At 37.9% G+C, this 24,122-nt stretch overlaps 1 protein-coding gene across 2 annotated transcripts in view; it reads right to left on the reverse strand.

Moving 5' to 3' along the window:
* TESK2 (testis associated actin remodelling kinase 2) overlaps positions 1 to 24,122 on the reverse strand; it is a 129,330-nt gene that overhangs the window by 43,330 nt on the left and 61,878 nt on the right. For both annotated transcript variants that reach the window (XM_062497745.1, XM_062497746.1), the window contains exons 4-5: positions 21,177 to 21,298; positions 11,737 to 11,785 (exon numbers count right to left, since the gene is read on the reverse strand). In XM_062497745.1, the coding sequence (XP_062353729.1) occupies positions 11,737 to 11,785; positions 21,177 to 21,298 (171 nt within the window). The remainder of the gene's footprint in view (positions 1 to 11,736; positions 11,786 to 21,176; positions 21,299 to 24,122) is intronic.

Below are 24,122 nucleotides of genomic sequence, written 5' to 3' on the forward strand. Positions count from 1 at the left end.
GAGCAAAACTTACAGCACATGAACACCTCTCATTGTACAAACTTAGCTTAAATTCTGCCCAAGTAATACTCTCTTTGAGATGTTTCAGAGTACTTTTCCAAGTCTCAACACTCCCACATCCACTCAACACATCCACTTACATTTGAGGGTGCTCAAACATTTTATTAGCAATTACAGAAGGCACCAAGATCCTCTATTAATAGTGGTATGCAAAAGCAAGCATTAAAGGAATTCTCCTGTACAACTAAATTTCTGAATGTTTTGGATGGCTGCTAAGTAAAGCCAAATGGGGAAGTGAAACTACAGGACACTTGCTAATTCAAGAGTATGTTTCCTGGGATCCAGGCTGAAAAGTGGGAAGAGACAGCACTACATACAAACTAAATTTAGTGAAAATATGTAAGAAAACAATTCCAAGACAAAAAGCTAAGTGGCCAGCATCACAGTACCTATCTGGACTGTCTCTCTTCATACACAGAAATAGCAGGAAATTCTAGTGCTCAAGATAGTACTCAGTTCTCCTCCTTTCCCTCATACTGTGATAGCTGAGAAGTTTGTATCTTCTCACTCTGGTTAACCTAGCCACAAATAAAAGAATTCAGAGGCTGAAATTATTTTATTTTTTTTTTTTTGCTTGAGGCAATAGTAAAAGGTCCAGTTGGCTTACAGTGAGTGTCAAAACAGAGATATTAAAAACCCCTCCCCAAAAAAAACCCACACAACCCACACACAGAGCACCCACCCGCATGTGTGTGCCTCACACGTGGGGGGAAGGGAGACAAGGAATGAGACAATGGAACTTGCTGTTTGCAGTTGAACATTTATCAACCTGTTACCTTTCTTCTATCCTTGAGACATTCTAAAAAGGAGGAAGAGGTTAGCACCAGTAAGATATTTAGCAAGCCTTCCTCAGAACACAACATATTTAGATGCACCTATCTCAAATAAAATAATGAATAAAAGCTGCTTGTGCACTATTACAGGCTCTGAAGTAATAAAACAAGTCAATCATCCTTCTGTGAGAGAGGAGGGGAGAATAATTAAAGCCAAAGAATAGCCTGCAGAGCCAAGATTTAATTTTTTTAAAATAGAGGGGAGGAAGGGAGAAAAGGAGGTTTAACTATGAGCTCAGAAGTTCTCACTAAAATAAATAACTGGTTGCTCATCATTTCTCATCTAGCACCTGCATGCATAATATAGACTGTGCACCTCAAGTTAGACTTTTAAATTCTTGGCTTCTGCCTTTACATGAGGATTTCTTTGGCGTCTCTGATTATAGTTCTTTTTACATCTGAATTTTCCTTTTGTGAGAACCCACCCTTCTCACCTAACCACACAGAGCAGATGCATCTAAGCAGCTTCCCACTGGCTCCAGCACAATGCAGGGCTCACACAGCTTTCACCACTTATCTGCTTTTGGTAAAAGCACAGACTTGGTTTGGAGTGTTGTCCTTGTGTGTTTAATTTAGCTGGTCACCACCAGCCCACAGCAGGTTTTTCCTTTAACTGACCTGCCAGCTTCTCACCTCAGAGAGTGCCTGTAATGCCAGCTTGTGTCCTCCAGAAGCCAACATTTTTGTCAGCTTTTTGCTTCCTATAACTGAGTTTTCTACTGCAACTTTTTTGAGAATCAATTCCATCTTTCAGTCCTCAGAATGAGTCATGACCAGGTAAAGCAGCATGAATTTCCTTCCAAAATGAAGGCCCCTGTATTCTGCATGGCCAGGTACAACCTCCCCAAACATTTTTAAAAATGCTCTGTTAACTGTTTTTCTGGAAACCCAGGTCTTTGATCACTGCAATCAGACAAGATGGTTAGCTTACTTTTTTTTTTTTACATGAATGAAAGTGCCAGATGTAGGGGAAAAAAATTGAAATATCACCTAACTTAAAGAAGGCCCTTTACATGCTTTCAAAAAACCCTCACTTTTGATATTTAAGCACTCAAAACTGCAAAGCTACAAATCAGAGAGACTCAACTGAAACTCCTGTGGAGACCTGTATCATTTTTGCTGGAGAAAGAACCAAAGGGTCAAGCATTCCACATATGCCACAACATGAAGCTGCAAGAGTATGAACTGGAGATGGAATTTCAGTCAGAACACTAAATTTCCTGCCTCCTTGAAAGCCAGGCCCCCTTGTGTGATTTTAAATGGACTTTTTTGGTATGTGCAGCACATCAAGCTGTGTTTGGGACTGAAGTATTTTTTTCTTTATTAAAAATTCACAGAAATACCAAGCTCCCAAGGAAAATAATGTAAAAGTAAAGAATATGTGTAGTTTGTCTAATCTTCTGTGAAATAACTTCACTGTCTTACACACCTTGCTTTTTTTTGTTTTTGTTATAAAATAATACATGAAGCCTTAAAGCTACAACATAAGGTTTAAATGGTGTCACATTTTCTAAAAATCACCACTACCCCTCTCCCTTTTCTGCAAGCTTTTTAAACTGTACTTACTTTGAACAGTCTAATTTACATATTACATGTACCATGTTTAGATTTGATTTTGCATCCAGTGGTGCATACAAATGTCAGGCTAATTAATCAGCCTGACTCAGATCTCACACACAAGGTACACATGAGTACCAGAGTCTGCATCTCTTCAGCTGTTGGGCCAAACTCAGTGCAAGTGTCTGTGGAACCATTTCAACAAAAATGAGACATCTTTAGCTGATAAAACAGACGAGGGTGTTCACATCCTTTTGACCGTCACTCAGCTTTCTCAGAGTTGACAACCTGTTTTGAACCTTCACTGAAAACAGAATTTTAATTTCTGTTGCTTCCTCAGGCACCCCTTAAAAAATAAAGTTAGGGCAGACACCCCTCCCCCTAAGCCAGTACAGCTGGTTTGGTCTAGCACTCTCCAGTTAATCGGGGCATGGCTGCTCCTAGAGGCACCTGTGCTTCTTGACAGGATCAAGGGCACAGCAATGGGTCTCTCCTGTTCTGCAAATTGGTATGTGCCCTTCATATGGGGATCTCTCAGGTTGAAGAGAGACATGATGTACTCCTCTGAAGAGAATAAAACCAGAGGAAAAAGGACACTGCTTTGAAGATTAAACGATACATACAATGCCTTCCATAGCACAGAGAAAGGATGAGGGAGAGCTGGCTGTCAAGCCACAAACTCCATTTGCTAAGAGCACATTCAGCTACTTTTGAAGTTAAATTGAGAACCTAAGTGAACTGTTCCAGCAAAACTGAAACTGACGGTCCATATGCTGTGAAGAGTGCAAAAATAAGACCAAATATGGCTCAAGTGTTGACAAGTATTTTTAAAATTCTATTACAAACAATCAAGAGATGAAGGGAAGAGTCAGTACCAAGGCAAGTTTATAAAAATAACTATAACTGCATTGCAAAATTATCAAAGGTGTAGTAGAAATCATTTTGCAAGTGACATAGAAACAAGGAAGCCCAAGGTCTACATGTAGCAAACAAATAACTTGTCAGATACATACACACATACATGTACTTAATACTCACATTTACAGATAGATATTTTTTGGTTACAATAATTTAAGCAAAAGTTAAAGATCATACTTTGATATAAGAAATCCAAACCACACCCCAAAGCTTTTTACTTTAAAGAACCAGGATTTTTATAATTTCAAAAACATACTGCTAGAGACATCGCTAGCATCTACTGCTAGATGGTTTGTTGTCATAAACACATTCATAGTGGAATATAAACAGAAGCTTACTAACTTTTCAGCTCTAAAAAAAGTCCCTATTGCCTATGCCTTTCTGCCTTCAGCAGGTAGGTGCTGCATGTAACTTCAAAGGTAATAAAACTTAAGAGTTCATCCTAACTGCATTCTGGTGTTTGTGTGCAATGAAGTGGAAAGCACAGGGAACAGGCTTGTTTTTCTGTACAAGTTTAGTTGTTTGGGTTTTTTAACCCCAAAAGACTAAGCCAATATTCAGATGTGCCACTAAGCAGGCACACAGTAATAGCTTTTTGCATCTGGTAGGTTTACCTTATCTCTATTAAAATAATAAAAAGTATGGTGAATAAACAATGACAGAATTGACAAGATATTTCAAAGCACCTACTAACTTGCAACAATTTTCATGTGGTGAGATAAGTGATTTTTCTCAAGAGCAGAAACATAAAGGGACATCAAGATGATTAGAAGGATGGAGCAGCTCTCCTATGAGGAAAGGCTGAGATAATTGGGATTGCTCAGGCTGGAGAAGAGAAGGCTTCAGGGTGACCTAATTGCAGCCTTCCAGTACCTGAAGGGAACCTACAAGAAAGATGAAGAGAGACCTTTTAAAAGGTCAAAGTTTTAAAATTGAGAGTAGGTTTAGATTTAGATCTTAGGAAGAAATTCTTTGCTGTGAGGGTGGTGAGACACTGGCACAGGTTGCTCAGAGAAACTGTGGATGCCCCATCCTGGAAGTGTTTAAAACCAGGCTGGATGGGGCTTTAAGCGACCTGGTTTATTGGAAGCTGTCTGTGTCCATGGTAGTGGAGTTGGAGCAAGATGATCTTTAAAGGTACTTTTCAACGCAAACAATTTTGTGATTCTATGACCAGGTGCTTGGCAACCAGCCCCAGCTGGCCCGAGGTCGCCCTGCTTGAGCAGAGAGGCTGGACCAGGTGACCTCCAGAGGTCCCTTCCAGCCTCAACCATTGGGTGATTCTGTGAAAAAAAACACTGTACAGATAGCAAACAGCCCTAAGAGACATTTCATGATCATTTTTTTCTAATTTAGCATTGCAAAAATAGTGCCAGTGAAATGGAATGATTTCTCACCTTTTACATTACAGACTAGCCTAGTCTTCCTAACACCTCAGCTATTTCCCCACTCTGTTTTAAACTTTACTTCTGTTGCAATGACCTTGCTCTTCTCGAGTCCCACAGTCATTAATGGGGAGTGCAACTACTGCATCAGACAAGGTTACCATTGCTCTTCTCTAGAGGTCAGATCCCTGAGCTCTGAGTGAATGGTTTTCTGTTGACCCTGAGGCAAGTACATGCAAGGTCTAACTCTTAATGACTCCTGTAAAGGAAAAGCTAAACAAGCCAAACAACCAAATTAACAGAGGAAATAACATGGATATGTGCTGGCTCGACTTCCAGTCTTACAATAAAAGCAGCAAAAAAGCCAAGTAAATAATAGCAACACTTCTAGTTTTATACCACATAACCATAGATACAAAGTAATCATAGCTTAACAGAGGACTCAATACCCCTGACATATTTTCAATAGGGCTAAACTTACTCTTCTGGTGCTTGGGCTTTATACCTGTGGAGGCCCAGATTGCCTCTGCATGTAACTTTCCAGCACTGGTACAGCATCACTGAAAGTACTCTTCATTCATAAAATGAAGCTGTAGCTACAATTAATGGTACAAAAAGTATCTGAACCACAGACAAAAAGGATAGAGCCTGCAGGTAGAGGTTTATTACAGCATTAATCCACAGGTCATGTTATTCACTGGCTGAGAAATTACAAGGATAAATTTAATCTGTAGAATTTGATGCATACTTTGACTTTTTATAAAGTATTAACCACAGTACTTGTGCTGCATCCTAGAGCCAGGAGGTATTTAAAAATTCTGTCAGTTGTTGGAAATCATCTGAAAGATAATTTGTCATCATCACATGATCATCTTTTTTTTTTTAAAGTTACTCCAAAGTAATTGACCTCTTTACACTACTCTGTATCAAGACTCATTCCTCTAAGCAAAGACATTTAGAATTAACAGGAATATTCTGTATCTTCTGAGCTGTTAACAAAAATATCCAAGAGAAACCTTGCACCGTTGCTCATGTTATTCCTCCAGAAAGTCAAAACAGTGACCAGTGCCACAAAACCATAAAACAAATAACTGCATACTGCCCAAGACCTTAATACATTCAAGGAAGATGCCTTATGTATGCAAATGAGACCAAATTGGAACAGAATTCGGTCCCAAATCTGAGTGGAGAAAGGATAAAATTACCTTTAGAGTTCTCCCACCCCTCTGTTTTTTCCTTCTTTTGAGTTTTCTTTTTTCAATACTTCAGTCAGAAGGAGTATATAAAGTGGTCTAAGAAAGATTTCAATGAGCAAGGAAAGGTAATACACAAGCATAAGTAGGAACAAGATATTAAGGAATACTAACTGATCTGGGAGTCTCCACTCAGTATGGCTGCACTGAACACATTAGGCAGTACCTATCTTACATGAATTCAAGGCCTTCCCTAAAAAAAAAAAAAAAATCTCTGAATTGTTGGGTTTTTTGTAGAAATTTGACAGCAGTATCCAAGAAATAAGTAGTATTTTCTAACAGGATGAAAATTAAAGTCCTTTAATTTCTTTTCATTTTCGACTTGGTGCCAACCTTAAGCACAACTGTAATTTTCTTTTCAGTTGTCTCCAAGCTCAGGCTTATCAACTTCACACCACAGTTATTCTCTTTTTTCTTTTCTGAGAAACATCCACCAGAGCCAACTTATCCAGGAACTAAATGTCAGCTGGTAAACAGGCAATACCTAAAGCAAGAACAATTCCTTTGCAGCATGAAATATTTGCAGAATGACTGCTAATAGGAACTACAGTTCCAAAGACACCAGGTTCTCCAGAGTTGAAGGCCTACTGCCAGCACCAAAGCTGAGTTAAATATTTGCAGTGCTACACGAGAAAACTGAAGTTATTCAAACAATATGAATTACACTGGTGGAACAAAAGTAGGGATTAGAGAGCCTTACAGGAGATTAGAAAAGGAAGGAGCAAGGAAGGAATGCTATTCCATGCCTTTTTAAAACTCTCACACATATGCAATTGCCATCTGGAAGGAAATGTAAGACTACAATTTTGGCTGTATCGTAAAGTCTCACATGAGGAGACCTAAGTGATGTCTGTCTGGTTTTCTCCATTCTAGGGTCAAAGGCCCTCCACAGAAAGATAACCAAGAACTGAGGGGATGGGGGAAAAAAAGACAAATTAATTAAGAACTTTTAATAATTTATTCTGCTTGTGACAGCTATGTGTCAGAAGAACCTTCTCACTTTAAAAGCTTACTTTCTATTCCTTGTAAAAGGGCAACTCAGCACAAGCAAAATAATTCTGAGATTATTAAGCTTTTAATGTTTTTCCTTTCTAATCAGTGCTATCTCCAAAAGCAGAAAAGAAAAAATGCTCTAAAAGGTCTCAAAAAACCTGAAACTCTACTAATTGCATTAATAGTTTGCCTAAACTATTGCTGTTGGGAGGGAAAGCAGAGAAGGGGAGTTTTCAGTTATCACCAAAGAACTTACTGAAAAAGCCCTCTCTCTTCAAAGGACATTGGCATTTTCATTACTATGCGTTTTAGCACTTGTCCCACTGCCATACGTAACAGCACCTGGAAACCATGGCTGCCCAACTACACTCAGTGCTTCTGATTCCACTCCAAGCATCTGGTGTGGTATCAGGTGTTCCATGTCTGACTCCACAGCCCATCAGCAAGGCCCAAATCTGAAAGATTTCAGGAGAGCAGGTCAGGCAGCTCTCAGCTTGCAGAGCTGCTGGCTGAAATAATACTGTCCTACCCCTCCATCACCTACCACGTGCTGCTGTCACACTGAAACAGCCCTGCTGCTCTCTGCCTCAAAGCTCCAATGCATGTCAGATCCCACACTGCGCAATCAGATTGTGGCAGCAGTGCATTTACACACATTTTTACTATCATCCAGTATGAATTAATAGCCATAAAACTTCTGTTGCAACAATTAACTATTGCCTCCAAAGCACTGCAATTTCAAGATATCCCAATCAACACACAATAACTTCCCATTTCCCATCTTCTATACACAAGACTACCAAGGCTTTAATTTCCTTCAAGAAGGAATTACCAAGCTGTATGACTCATTCTGTGCATATATAAATATACATCTAATTATAACAAGATTTTAGCCTGACCTGTCTCTTCAAAATTCAGATAAACCTTTTTAGCTGAGCTCAACAAACAATTCAGGATCTGCAAGAAGGTATTAAATGTTTTTTATATGCTAGACTTTATGCTGCTACGTTATCTGTTTCAGTATAATAACACAGGCCTATAAAACCTACAACACACAAATAAATTTGTTTGCCTCCCATCTAAAATGGATGTTTGCTCATGCAGCAATTCCACGGTGGATGTGTATGGGATGAAATCCTACACAATTGCTATTGAGCCATGGTTATTCCCCCTGGCTCAGGCCCCATGTCCCCTGGGCACACACTGTCTGTCTGCTTGCCTGGGAGCTGAGCTGGCCTCTGAATGCTCAGCAGCATCCCATGCTGACATCAGAGACACTACTACTATGCAAGTTCCTCCAAGACTTACGATACTGCTGTGTGCCAGGAAATGGAAATGAAGAGAGTTGTCAGATTAGGAAAGTGGCTGAAAAACACAGAGAGGCCTGAGGGAAAGTCCAAAATTAGTTTGGGGAGGCATGTGAGTACAGCAGGAAGCACTGCAGATTCCTTTAGCTAAAGAAACAAACCAGCAGTTTCAGATTAGAGCTGAATGCTGAGAATACCCAGTTTCTGGTTTTAGAGAAAACAAGCATGGCAAATCTGTGCTTGTGAGCTCAACATTAGTGAGGCAGTCTAATGCCTGCCAGCTCATCTGGGTGATACACCTATTAAAGCATTTACTTTACTTTCCTTAAATGTTTCTTAACTTAGTGCTTGCCAGGAGAGAGGTCCTTGGCAGCCTAAGATGCTCTGTCAATCTAAGGATATTGAATTACTTCAGAAGAGGCATATGCCATAGCTTCTGGCCTGAGAACTTAAAAAAAATATTGGATTATCAAAACTGATAAGACTGTGGATTCAGAACAAGGCCAAAGTCCTAGTGCAGCCTATAATTAAACAATTCCATTCTTATTTTGAAAGAAAACAAAACAAAACAAACAGAAACTGCCTCTTGCTCAAGAATTTTAAAAACAAAAGCCACTTGAGAGAGGAAAATTAAATCAACACAAAATGCTGCCAAAAGGGAAAATCCCAAGGCATACACAGGATCAACACCTTCCTCAAGCAATAAACCTGCTCTGCATGATCCACTCCTGTGCTTAAGCCTCCTGTGTCTGTAAACATGGAAGACAAGAAATCTGTAATGCTCCCAACTCTGCCTTGCAATAACAAAGTGCTGCATATTCCTAATGCAGCCCCTTACAGGCTTAAAAAATCCTCAAGGCTCTTCTAACATCATTTGAGGTTGCCCTGCCTGTTAATAGCACAAGTTGTCTAAATCCAGTCACCAAACATTTGGCACAAGCTCTCAACTTCCTCTGTTATGGAAACATATCCATATACAAAATAAACACAATTTTCCATCATGCTCCCCTGAGACATAAATTCTAAGTGATGATGTATCCCTCTTACACAGACATATTATCAACTATACTCTCAAAACACAAGAGGGGATAATTAAACTCATTACAGAACAGGTCCAGCACAGGCAAATGCAAGAGGATTCTCCCTGCAGTGACTCAGACACCACCTATTGACCAATGAGCCTCTGAATCAACAGTTTCACCTCCAAAGAAGCGAAACCCTGGCAGAAGTTCTGAGCACTTGCAGTACCAGGCTGGTGTCAACAGTGCTGAGCACTGGGAGTAAGGAGACCACCTTTGTGGACCACAAGCTGAAAAAAGCCACGAGACAGTGGCTAATTTGTTTATCCTCCTGGGCTATATTTGAACTGGTGATTCACCCTGTCTGTCTTACTAATAACTCCTTCAGCTCATCATTTCAGCCCCCTTCTCCAGCCTCCAGAAGTCTTCAGAATTCAACTATTACTCTACACATACTTGAAGATGAAAAATGCTACTACAGTTGCTAGAAAAGACAATTCCACCACCTGAAACACATACAGTTTTTAACTTTTAAAAGCTCTCTAAAAATCAAAGAATAGCTATGTAACTGGTTAAAAACGTGTGTGGATTCCCTACAACATCAATTTCTGTCATGGATTTTCCTATTAAAAGCATTAAAGGCTCACCTTTGTCCACAGAAAAAAAGCAGTAATCACTAAGTATATTTTTATAATATATTAAAGCTATTCTGTTTCTCAAAATGTTGCAGCAAACTTCTTCAATCTAAAACTCTTCCTTGTTGCTCTCAAGATGCTTCATGAATCTCTTCTGTTATTCTGAATCATAACTATAAAAAATTATTCTTTGAAGTCTTTCTTAGATTTATTCACTTGCCAAGAACTCAAAATAGTTGAACAAAGCAGCAACTACAAAGTTAGCTCACTATGAGGAAGCATCTGCGCTGTTTTCATTTTCTTGGCTTTTTGGGTGGGGAGGGTTATTTAAATGGTAAGCAACTGCTGTGAAGGAAAGGAAAAAAAACAACCAGACAAAAAAACCCACATTGAGAAAAATCTTCCAAGTTTTAGTATGATAAAGCATTATGAAACTCAACATCTACAATAATGTTTAGTGAGTGGAATGGCCCAAAATCCCCCTGCTTTAATTAACTAGATTTCCAAAAGAAATCAACAATAATGTTAGCAAAGCCTGCCTCAATAACTTGATCAGTCATCTCAGAAATGTCTCCTCTACTGAGCACTGGGAGTAGAAAAAAAAAACAAAACAAAAAAACCCAGACAGAATAAATCAAACTATACCTCTCATGGCACAGTGCTCACACACAAGCTGTATCTTGAAAGTTCTGGAAGTGTCTTTATCTTTGTTCCACTAGAAATACAGACACTGAACCAGAGTGCATTGCTCCAACAGCAGCTAGAACGAGAACTGCAAAATTGTCACCCCAGAAGGTGAAGAAACTCACTGCCCACATATGTGCATCTTTGCCTCCGAATTGCATCTGTAAGTTACAGAAAGTGATGGTGACACATATCCTGCTAATTGGCATACAGCTCCCCAGTCTTCTCATTTTACAGCAGTTCTTGGCAAGTACACCATACCAGGAACCTGCTTAAATTGCTAATTAATAACAGACTTGTCTTTGGAAGGGTGGGAAAGGGTTACTCTTTTAATTGAGCAGTTCCTACAAAACAGAAGTAAATAAGACACATTAACTTTACAAACCATGAATTTCCCTTCAGTCTGTACTCAAACTAATATAAGAGGCAAAGCATTTTATTGATTTTGACTCAAAACAGGCAACACTATTCCTAACAAGAGAATGCCCCCTTCTTGTTTTTCCTGAGCAGCTTACAGGGGGATTAAACAAACAGCCCAATAAAGCTGGGTGGGAACTCATATGAATGGAAACTTCAGCTTCATACTTGATACCTAGATCTCAGCCTGGGTACATGGGCAATAGAATAATTCCTTTTTATGGGACCCAGATTAAGCTGTAATATGAAAGTGGTAGGGACTGAATACAATAACATGACCCAGCAGAAACGTAATTGATTCACTTGCGAAATGTACAACAGGAGCACAAATAAGACTTAAACACAATGCAATGTCACTGAAACAAATAGTATTTCAAGGCAGCTCAATGGTAATGCACATCTCTCATTTAGAATATTATCAGTGAAGTTTTATGTTCTTACTGTGGTATTTTTTTTTCATCCCAGTAAGTCCTTCTGAGAAGAAAAGATATACAAGGGCTGTGAGTGGAGTTTTGAGGACTGACTCTTCCTTCTTCTCTTAACAGAGCAAATAGTGAGTGATTAACTCACCAGCCACCATAAAAGAAACTTCACTCAAGGTGAATTACAATTGCAGAATCTGTCCTGAGAACTGAATATTTCACATGCAGTATGTATATTATGAAATAGTCTTACCTCAGTAAGAGCGTGCAGCTGTCCTTTATGCACACAGACACCCATAAACCTACAAGAAACAAGAAAAGAAAAGTGGTTTGGGCTTTTTTCCCCCCCCTCTTTTTTGTTCTTTAAATAAACTAATATAGGATTCACCAAAAAAGGAGGAAAGAGAAAAAATTCAGCCTCACAGACACTGCATACCTCACCATTGATTATTTAAACATCTTAGCATAAAACAAAATCATTTATCTACACTACAGTTTGAATTAGCAGTTCCAAGAGAGCACAGGAGACAGCTCAACCTCAAAATGGAAAGTTAGTAATTTGACTATAAGCGAAGGCCAGCAAATAATGATTTATGCAGAAAGGAACAGTCTCAGAGTCTTATTTTAAGGAAGTTTAAGCCAAGTAATCCACTGTTGGGCTGCATAAACAGAAAATTACTTCCCTTTGCATTTTGCTGTTTAAGCACAAAGATGTTTCTTTCTATCCCATTCTTAACCACTCAGGAATATGAGGTACATATGCAATATATACTTTCCCCTCCCCAAGCTCCTCTTTCCAACACTTGGATAGAAGCAAGTTTCAATAGTATCCAGTACACAGGCATTCCACAAGTGTTACCCACATTGCACAATTTTCAGACTTCTGCTGTTAATAGGAATAATTGCCATCACTGTTTTGTCTGGAAAGCAACAGAATGTGCCATAAAGAACTGAAAGCTCATTTTTACCACCATACAAGCTGAACTTAAGTCACAAAATGCGAATTAATACTATTACAAAACATCCCCCATAAGAAAGTTCAATAAAGCTGAAATTTTAAACACTTTAGAGCCTTTCCTGCACAGTTCAAGTGTTCATTCTTTATAGATTAACTAATTCTCAGTTTTAGCATTTAGATTTTGGTCTCAGCAAGCAAAAGTAAGTTGTCTGTCATTTCCATAATGTTCAGAAATTTCCATTTTGCAAGTAAGCAGTAGACCTGTATGATCTCACTAAATGTGACGGGAATCTTGTGGACAACAACTCGAAGGAAAAGGACCTTTTATATCCTCAAACATTTCCCAATTTAAAAATAAAATGATGCAAGACATGTAGTGCTAGTTCAACTAAGCTGCTTTTGAAGAAATGAATGATCCTCACTGTTCTCTTGTCTAACAGCTGACTGGTAAATTATAAGCAGCCAAAGGAAAAAAAAACATAGGTAAGGTCCTTTGCATAAGCTGAGCTGTAGAAATCTGTTTTTATAACCAAAGAAGCAGCAAGACTTGCATTAGAACTTCTACTGCCTGCACTCACCTCAAACACTCAAACAATATTCCCTGAATATGGGAATTTTCATTTGAGAGACACTGAAAATCCAATTCCTCTTATTTAATGCAGAATCATAGGGCATGATCAGGTCCTCAGGGGAAAGGGAAGACGTTTCTTTTAGAAATACCATCAACTCAAAACACTGCACATTCTGAGTTTCACTCCATACAATAATGAACATATGAACCATTTTTGTGAAGAAATTGAGAAATTAAGCTTCCTGAGATGAATAAACCCAGACTGCTACAGAGCAGAAATCTATTTCTTAACCTATCAGGTATGGTGTTAATGGCTTTATTCACAAACAAAAATGGAAAGCACACAAATCCAATATATTAATTCCTCTATAAGATAACTTTTCAAAGTATTATTTTCTCTGTCAATTACACAAGGTTAACCTGCTATGGCAATATATCCATTCAGCAAAAAATGAGATTAAGTAATTAAAAATATTAATGTTTTCATCTCTAGATCAACTCTTCCTTTGTAAAGGTGTATCACACTACTTACAAATTAAAAATTCATCATAGTTGATTTCATTCAAAAATAAAAATGCACTTAAGAATTTGTCAAAATTTTGGAAAAATTTTATTTCTTGTCTCATCTACCGAACAGGAAAAACATCACTGTCACTTAGCGACTGGCGGAACTTGATGTTTTCTGCCAACCTGTTTTTGGTCAAGGGAAGTCTCAATGGAAACATATTCATTACTTTTGTGAACCTATGCTTAAGGCAGAAAAGACACACTGAATCAAGTTACCAAGAGTAAGAGTTTAAAAATTCTCAAATGCTTAGGATTCCTACTAAGAATCAAAAATAATAAAAAAGAGCTCCATATGATGATCTCATGGAAAAAATCTGGACATAAAGGTACATTTATAAACCCCACACATTTAGAAACTATTACCCAGGAAAAGAGAAACCAAATACACTGATAAAGACAGAATTAATGAGTTTACAAGCAACATGCTGAAGCCATTTAAACTTTGTGTGAATGAATCTCAGTTTTCAGGCTCTGGAAAACAGATTGATAGAACAGACCTCTAGCAATCCAAATTCCTGGAAAACTTCTGCTTAGCTGTTTTATCAAGCAATAATAAACCACTTGGTTAAGCCAAGAACTGCTACAAAATATTGTTGGAAAGGATTTTCACTAAAAGATAATACACCCAACTGCTACTGAGAAATACAATTACCAAGCAAGATTTAACATAGTTTCAATTTAGAGGTTGCCCCAGATGAGATTCCAAGTTCTGTAGATAGGAAGCTGACATGTTGGTCCAGCACAGCTGAGATTATTCCTGCTGGCTAGACACACTGTCTCCTGAGCCAAAATGTGCTTGTAGGTGAACTTCAGCAGAATGTTTTGTCAGCCAAAGGTTACACTTCCTATAAGCATTTCTAGCTGGAAGGAGGTCCAATAAACCAATCATCCACATAACCGAAGACCATTTACAGATTTAAGGAAGCTTATTTTCAAGACAGTGTGTCTGGCCTTATCAGCAAGCTGAAATGCTTCCAAAATCTGATTGGAAAAGTTTTCCTAGAAGCTGCAAATAGAAAGGATGATAGTTGAGTCCACCTAACTAAATACAGTGCAGCACATTTCCAAATGCTTTCTAACAAATGTCAGCAATCTGTACACATGTTGGAAATCTTGTTTGATAAATCAATCAATCAATCTGGAAAACCTGTCCTAAACAAAACCAAGAAAAGTAGAGAAGTCTGGATATTTCTTAGTCCTTCACAGTGGTTACACAACCCGCTTTCAGTTCGGTGAGATGGCAAGGGAGAAAGTGCTTGACAGAAAAGGGGAGACAAAGTACTGTCACCTCAGTCTCCAATCTTTGCCTTAATTTATCAAGCAAAACTAATATCCAGATCATACAGCCTCTGTGGATATCCAGACACTGAACACATGCTTTCAGTTAAAAGAACTTCACTGGAACACATTCTTGTTCTGTGGATAAACCTGGGGCAACCACAGTTCAACAACAACAACAACAAAATCGATGCCCTCCAAAATTTACTGTTTGTATGAGAAAATTCAGCACTTTGATAACATTACACAAAAGAAACAAACCAAACACACCAATGTAAAAGCCTCTAGTACAAGCTCAGTAACAGAGACAAAAGATCAGAAGACATGCTTATTTCATTGCACTGACTGCTGGAGAAGGAAGAGGGCAAATAAAAATATTAAGCCTGCATTAAGGCCCTCCTTAATGGTTTAAAAATTATTAAAAATGTAGATTAAAAGTGTATTTTAAGTTTTCTACACTTGCGTCTTGATTCTAGACAGACATAGGCATTTAATCTATCATTTCTGTAACATATATGCAAAACTCTTGTATACATGTATATCTTATGTGTATATATATACACACACACCCCCCTCATATATACACATACTCTTCTGCTGCCTGTACACTGCATTTCTAAAGTACTCGTTTTTGATAACCATGTTACACAAAGAGAAGCAAAAGCAATTTTCTTTCCTGTTAAAGCACTGTTCAGTACAGGGCAAAGGATGTTAAAAGACAAAATCCATACTTCTGGCTATTGTAACAAAGTCCATCACAAGTAATTTTACAAAAAGGAAGGTTTGAAAGGATAAAACTACACATGAGAAAAAAAAAATCCCTGGTATTGTGTTCCCAGGGTGATAGATTTGTCTCAAATGGAATGAAATAAAATTCTCCTTGAAAGGAGTCCATGGAATATGCACACAGTGTGCTTATTTGTGTGCCTGCACACACAAGAAGGTGGATTTAATCAATGAGTCAATCTGCCTGCATGCTCACAGCCAAACACACAGCAATACCTCCAAGTGCTCCCACGAGAACACTTAAGACATGAGCTAAGACTTTCTGTGTACAGAATGTTTTAAATTAAGTCCCCAAGGTACAGATCAAATAAAGAAATACTTTTTCATGCAAACAATAGTTATGTTAAAAAGACTGAAATTCTACCTCAAAATTGAAGATACACTAATTAAAGAGACAGCACTAGAGATGGAGAATCATTGGTAGCACACCACTTCGTTTGTATGAGAAAAACACATCTGTAACATATTTAAAAAAAAAAAAAAAAAGGGAAAAAGTTATCAGGCCTCTCAGGCTGTAGCCTGAAGGCTCCCAAGCTCAGGACACAAGGATGGAGATTTCTTGAGTCCTTTCCAGACCTATTTCCTTACATTGATTTAGGTAAAAACTCATGACTACAGCAGTACACCAGAATTCAGAAAAGTAACCAAATGGCAAAGTACATCTACAAGCATACACCAGATCTTTCATAACCATGGTACTTGATCTAACCCAACTCTTGAACAGCACTGCATTTTAAATAGGACACAAGCTAATAAGGAGGTGGAGAAATGCTCCAAACCCCTGTTCTCCCCAACCCCAGCAATTACAGTCTTGCCATGTATCAGCTAACCTGTATTAAAGTGATTATAGTAAACATCACATGGTACAAACCCCAACCTCAGCTCACTTTTCCACACCTCCTTGCACCATCTGTCTGAGGGAAGATGTGATAAAACCAGCATATCCCACATCAAAGCAGGAAGAAATCAGAGGTAGAAAAGCATTTTAATTCTCCATGTTTAACTTGTATGCAGGAGCAAGACAGAGACAGGAGATGAGTTTTATGGTAGAAACAGAAGAACACCATTCGTCTTCTTCTGCCCTGTCCACTCCTAAAATGTCCCCAATCTGGACCCTGAGGAAAAACCAGCAAACAAAAACCAGAAGTATCTGTCATACATAGTTTGTTATAAACACCAGACAGGGACTGAACAAAAAGTTACTACACTGTAGTTAACACCTACTCCGCCTCTAGAATTGCATCTGCTAGCTGAAATAGGAAACAAGTGGAAGGGAGACAAAAAAACTCCCAAATCCCCTATTTTTTTTTACCATCATGCCTGTGTAGCTACAAGAGCTGGATTCTTCTATTCTAAAATATCCTTAACAGACTGAAAAAAAAGTTCAATTTTTTGCCAAAAAAATCCTCTAATAGAGGGCAGTCTCTCATTTCCTTCATGGAAAATACATTAGAAACTTACATATACACGTATATTTGACCACTGGAATCTTTATGATCCTACCAGGGGATGGTAGACTTACTGGGGACTTGGTAAGTGAAAACTAAGCTCTTCACTTACATCTCTCTTCTAATCAAGATGGATCTATATAGCTGGCCAAGAGCAGAATTTGAGTGCAGAAATACAAAAATGAGTGTGGAGATTTAAAATTAGCCTTTCACTCTATGGTGAATAAAGCCTGTTGCTTTTAAAGCTTAAATACCCAGATCAGTACTTCACCAAGAGAAACTGAAACACCTCGACCCAATTCTATCTCCTCAAGATGTACAGAAAGGTAAAAACACAGACGTGCCTTTAGGTAATCTCTACCAAGCTAAGGAATGGAAGAAATCAGCAACTACTGCCACACTCCAGAAGAGTGACCAGAGTCTGGATAAAATCCTCAACAGGCATCTGTAACACTGAAAAGGAGCTGATATGGGCAGCGCAGAAGCAAAAGCAGCTTCAAATACTCAGCTATATTTATTAATCACATCAGTGCAATCAACAGCAAAAATATCAAAATCTTCACAATAACATCTTGAAGTTAGCTGTGGGCACATTGGAACTGACAGCTTATAAAAGTTGCTATATATTTTAGAGCATTGGCAAAGAGATAGGTTTTTTAATTACCCAAAGGATAATGATGATCCTGGGCTACAAGGAAGAAGCATCTCTTCTCCTTCCCATAACACTTAACTATATAAACTATAGAAGAGCTCTCAGAACAAAAACACTGATTCAATAACAAATTTGAGATATTACACATCAGGATGTTCAAAAACACAACCACATAACCAGCTTAAGGAAAGTTTTATTGTACCAAAATAAATGCCTCATTGCTGAATCTGACATTCCCTTTCTAAAACATTAACTTGCTGTCCTACACATGTTGAAATTGTTTGAGAGCAGATTTTGGAGGCTGCAAAGCCAGTATTTATCCAGTTTCATAATTTTACAAGCCATTTGATAGCAGAGTACCTTGCAGCCCTCACCTACTTCAGCTAACCACTGCACAATATGATCTCAACATTTCAGCCTAAGAACCCATTGCTATCCATGCTGGCTAGCAACAGGAAGGAAAGAAACTTGTTTATGGTGGAAGTTAACAGTAGGTAGTCCCAGAACTCAGAGGAGATGAAGAAGCTCAGAAATATATTATGTAAAAATCAGAGGATACCTTCAATGTATGTGGAGGAGATCCAGTGGCTAATCAATAGAGAAGTGAACTTGATGCTAGTGACAAAACACCTTACTCAGTAACACAGAAGAACTTCAAAGGAAAGAAATTAAATGAAGCAAATATGTAACAATAACTGAGATAGGTCATAGCCCCTGGAAAAGTTATATATTAGAACTTCTTTGAAGAGGATATTCCCTTTTAAATACCAATAAACGCTTAAAATTTCCAAAAATAATCCCAGAAAATGTTTCAGTGGGAACACATTGCTGTAGAACATTTTCCTAAAAACCTCTCAGCAATACAACTCCAGCTGTTCTTATCTGACAGGACAATGTTGTCAAACAAGCAACACAACCTCTCACCACTTCAAGTGCCAATTACTATTAATTATTTTTTTAATGTGTTTCTAAAGTGGGAAATAGTTTGTTTCACAAGACTAGTAGAAGTACCAATGATTATACTTTTATGAAATGTAAATAGAGAGGCTTCAATGTGTGGTTTTATACACAGGTATACACAGACAGGTAACATTTCAGAGGGGCAAAATCTTCTCACAGACAAAAAAATTGGAAACACTGCAGTAAAATTTAAACAAAAACTTAAGACACATCATTAACACACACAACCATCACGTTATCTCCTACACAGAAAAGTAGTAGTTTTTACTGTGTATCAATATTCAATTTAAAACCAACTAAAACTAAGTAGTGTTTTCTCATTTGTATTTCCTGTAGGACAAACTCTGCTCCCTGTAGCAAGGGGAGTTACCTAACAGATAAGAAAAAGGCACTATTTTTTAACAGAAAGCCTACATTTTTGAAGAAGCCTCAAATCAAACAATAAATCAAATGCAGTTTATTCTTCTAAACAAACTGTGCAAAATAGACCATTTCTATTTAAGTCATTTATTTCTGATGTATTCACTAATAACTGCTTAATTGAGCACTAAAAGAAAAAGACTTCTCTGTCAATCCTGGGTAATAACTGGAAGAACAAATGAAATTCCTTTCCTGCTTCATACATAAATCAATACATTATTGTTCTTCCTTCAGGACCATCTGTGTGATGCTGCTGACTCCAAATTATTCATAGGCTGTAAGGCCAGAGGGGACCAAATAGGATCTATTTTACTTCACAAGACATCTAAATTTCAGCAATTACTCAGGACTTAGCACAATAATTTTTGTTCACAGCAAGACCTCTGTAATTCCATTCAAGAGGGGGCAGGGTTACATTTAGGTACATCTGAATGCTTTTGGCCTGTCAATATATCCTCTTCCTACATTCCCTCATTCCAACCCAAATTAAATTATTGATTTTGAACAGACCGAGACTTTTTTTTTAAAAAAAGATTTACCAACTGCACAAAGTTGATAAAGAAACTGATGAAGTATACTGAGTTAATGATTTTGACAATGCCAATCTTACTTTGGAAAGTTACTCTTTCCATAAACCTTACTAAAAAAGCAACTTTATCAGTCTCCAGGGTCATATGCTGCTTATCAAAGGATTCAGAAAAAAGAAAAGTAATGAAAAGATGTGTGGGATAAATAAGACACAATTAATGAAATCAAAACAACCAGATAGATGATACAATTTAAATTAAAAAAAAACCACAAAAAACCCCAAAAATCCCAAGCAAAAATAAAATAAAATAAAAAAAAAGCCAAACAGAAGAAGGAGGAGTTGCTTGGAAAGCACCTCACCTTGGAGCACAGAAAACAGACTAGGAATTGTATTTATGGATAGATTACTACAACACTTGAATAAATATATTATGGTAAAACTAACACAGTTTACTATGAGTAAGAATTCAAGTTCACAGGTTTTTGAGATTTTAAGAAAAAGAATAATAGAAAACAGACATGAATTAATTGAATGCCCCTTATAGATATTTCAAATGATTCTGACATGTCCTCAAATATTGAGGAAAACACATAGGATAGTATCGTAACAAATCAGTTGATGAAAACTGAGATAGGATTTCAAGAATCAGAAAAACTTCTTATAAAGGATTTCAGGAATCAGTATGATGTCTGTACTATGTAACAGAATGGTTAAGTAAAGGAAATTAGGTGAGAGTTCACTTTGTCTCCAAAACTTTCAAAAAGATCTGAGGTCAGAAATGGATCCTAGGTGTGCAACAGCAGCTTAGGAGAACTGGTCATTTGGTGCACTGTCATCACATCTTTAAATCTCACAATGTTATGGCTTCAGTCAATTATGTTAATTGCTTGTCACATCACCATAGAAGAGAAACCAAGACTAAAATGGTTCAAGAAATAGCAAGATACACATTGGAAAATTTTGGATTTGCATGCAGTAATCTAATGCAAAACAAGAGCTACCCTTCCAGGAGCATATAAATCAGATTAGTTCAATTCTAGCTTCTTTTCTTCAGTCCTCCTTATCCCACCTTGCAATACTGCAGTAAGAAAATCCTAAATACTAGGAAGCAGACCTAAGAATAAGAAACAGCTATGGCACTTTGCATTGTTTAGTTTCAAGACCAGTAACCATAAATTAGTTGAAGAGTGTTAAATTGGAAACAACTTTAATTCACAAAAAGAAGCCAAATTTCACTCTTCATATTGATTCATGAAAAATATAAAATGGGCACACCTGTTTTCCTCTGACATAAATTACTCATTACTAGCAAATTCCAGATACCAAAATCATGTCTATGTTTGGGGTTTTTTCCTCTTAAGTCTTTTTTTTCTCCCTCTCATTCATCTATTAAATTAGGAATTAATCCTAACACATTCATGATAGATAAACCTACAATAAAAAATAACTAAACACAAACTGGAAAGAGGAGAGCCCTACTAAAGACAACCTATATCTATATGATTCAGAAAAAAGCTAGTGTACCTTAAGATGTTCGGATGTGAGAGTCTATTCATAAGTTGAACCTCTTTCAGCATGTTTGCTCTGTTGCTGTTCAGTGTGTTCATCTTCAAAGCCATTACCTGGTCTGAAGTTCTGTGCCTTACCTATTAGACAGAAGCAAAAAATAGTAAGGATATGAAATGAAAGACTGAAGAACCAATATTGTAGTGCAATGTAGAGATCCTTCATAACAAAAGTGATCCATACACCAATTTCTGCAGTCTTTATCACACAGGTGACTTTCTATAAGCATACTATGCAAATGTGAAATGCCATTTTGTTCTTCTCTTGCAACTCAACTTTTTCAACTTGAGAAGTTGAAAAACACCCAACTATCAGCTTCGTAGTACAAGTGAAGGAAGCCATCTGTTTGTAAACAGAGAAAGTTTCCCACTCGAAGACCTAGGAAACTTATCTTTATTCCACCCATATCCTTCTTTTCCCCTGCAGTGGTTGCTGTCATTGTTCACAGAATGTGTTATATGAGGACATGTTGCTTACAGCTACGGAGCAGATTTTGGAGGTACTCAGTGTTTACTTCTGAAAATAGACAATGATCCAGCTTCCCCATCCAGGGGACTGAAAGCATTCCTGCCAATCCCTGCTGCACAGCAGAGAGGCTCCTGCAGAGGGAATCACCTCACCCAGGGTGTCACTCGTGGTTGTAGAGTGTCAGCAGGAAAAAAGAGGATTTCTCTGGCAAGTGCACAGCACCAGCACCTCGTTCAGAGTGACTTCCCCAGTCAGAAGTGCAGGACTGTGGACATTTTTCACTTGGTACTCAAACTAACCCATCTGTCAAGTGTTATGTAGATGTGTGCCACTATTAAAAAGGAGCTCTTAAAATAATGTAAGGCTTGCCAATCCTTTGAATTTCCTTGCAGTTAGGCATTCCCACACACATACTGGTAGTATTCATGGAAATTAGGCTCCCATTTTCTTCCTACATCAGTACCTGCAGCTCATAAATAGAAAACATGCATTTCTCAAAACACTGAATTACCCCCATGGCAAATTTAGTTAACATTTATGGAGATAATCTTAACAAGGTCTGTGTTCCAGGAATTTAAGACTCATCAGCTTTCTAATTTAAAACTGAAACCAACATTATGACTTAAGTACAAGCAAACTACCTACATTTTAAAAAACAGCAGCCTGTCCACTTTCATTCCAGAAGACTGTTCGTCTTTTCAAGTAAGAGGCTTTAGCTGTGATATGTTAATTACAGAAAGAATAACTGAACCCACGATAAGCAGAAGAAAATAGGTATGGGTTTTGAAGGTAAGGCTCCCTGGAAGCTCAGAGGCAGCAAGTGATACCTATTTTAAAGTTTTATTTGCACAGCACTATCTGCAAGAATAAGGGGCACATTTCAGCTAAACATTCTCATCTGGACACACAGCCCATGAATTCAGCGCAGGGATATACAGGGAGGAAAGGGTGTCACGTTTCTGGTTTAACACTTCTAAATTGCCTCTTCCCATCCTAGTTTCAAGTATAAGGTAGCACTGGAAACATCACAGGTGAATGTGGTAAATAACACTGAAGCACTGAGTAGAAAAATAGCCCTCAGATTGTTTTCCTCCTGCTTCCCCCTGCTTATGTATATGAGCTCCTCAAATGCCTCACCTACAGTCACCCAGTAATCCCAGTGCAAGAAGGATCAGGGAAAGGGGGTGGAGGAGGATATAGAAACCAGCACTGAGTAGAAACCAACAGCAAGTTCACAGACATGGGACCCCTCCTTTCCGTGGTAATATTGGTTTTAAAATAAAACTGGTCAAACTACAGCTTTAGTGCATTCATTGCAAGAAGATAATCTAGAATCATTCTCAACACAACCTGTCTTGCCTGTTTGCCATGCTTATTGGTTTTAAGCAGGATGATTGCATGCTAAGTTGATGAGGTTTATTGTTACTTGCCAGGTTTCTTGTGTCAGTTGTGTACTTTAATTTTTAATTTTACCCAGCCAATTTGAATGAACAAACTAAGTTGGACAGGTCAATGTCAACACAGACTTTTAAAATGTGTTTTAGTTATACCTAAGTTTTACTAGGAGTAATGTCTTGGGTGAGGGGAAAAACATTTTAAATGTTTTCATAGACTTAGAAAACTTCAACAATGTAAATTTAAATAAAGAAAAAGGGACTATGCTTTGAAGCTATACACAGCAGCAGCTAATTCAAAACACTTCCTCTGATGTGAAGGTTAGGAATTTTGGGTGTTGTGGTGAAGTAATTTGGGGTTTTCAGGGAACAGGAAAGGATTTGAAGTTACTTAATTCCTACAGTAAAAGATGCTCTCAACAGAGTTTCCTCAGAAATGAGCTTTCCACCAACATAATAGCTTCAAGATCTGCCAAAAGGGAATGGATACAGGTAGAAGGTGATCAGGAACTCAGATGGAATGTGGTCTTAAACAGTAACTCTGCCAGCTACCTCTTAATTTCATGCGCATTTCTATAATTCACTTAGTTTCATGCTAAAATTTCCTGCTCTTTTGCCTCAACTCTGAGGTAAAAGTAGAATTTATCACAGGACCTTTTCCCTTGTTCAGACTGCTTTTCTTAAGCTAAGGAAATCTCAGAAAGAACGTGGGTAACTTTTTGGGTCATGGTGTCCAGCATGCTTCCTGGATATTCAGGTCTGATATGCAACAAGAAGTGGTCAACAACTACTTCTCAAAAGGTCTGACTGTCCACAGCACTAACTGCACATCCAGAGAAAACTGAGCTGCTTTTGCAAAGACAAAACTTTTCATCCTCTGTTTTAGGCAATCCTGCAATCCTTCCAGTCTTGACAGACTGAACAAGGTTCAGTGGCAAGGTCAGCAGGCTTTTCTTTTGTTTGCTCTATAAAATCACTTTCCCCATGGTTGCAAATTTCTCGAGTTCCTTACACACAGAGCAGCATATTCTGTTTAATTACC

The sequence above is a fragment of the Cinclus cinclus genome, chromosome 8, assembly GCF_963662255.1.
Source record: "Cinclus cinclus chromosome 8, bCinCin1.1, whole genome shotgun sequence".
NCBI classification, from domain to species: Eukaryota; Metazoa; Chordata; class Aves; order Passeriformes; family Cinclidae; genus Cinclus; species Cinclus cinclus.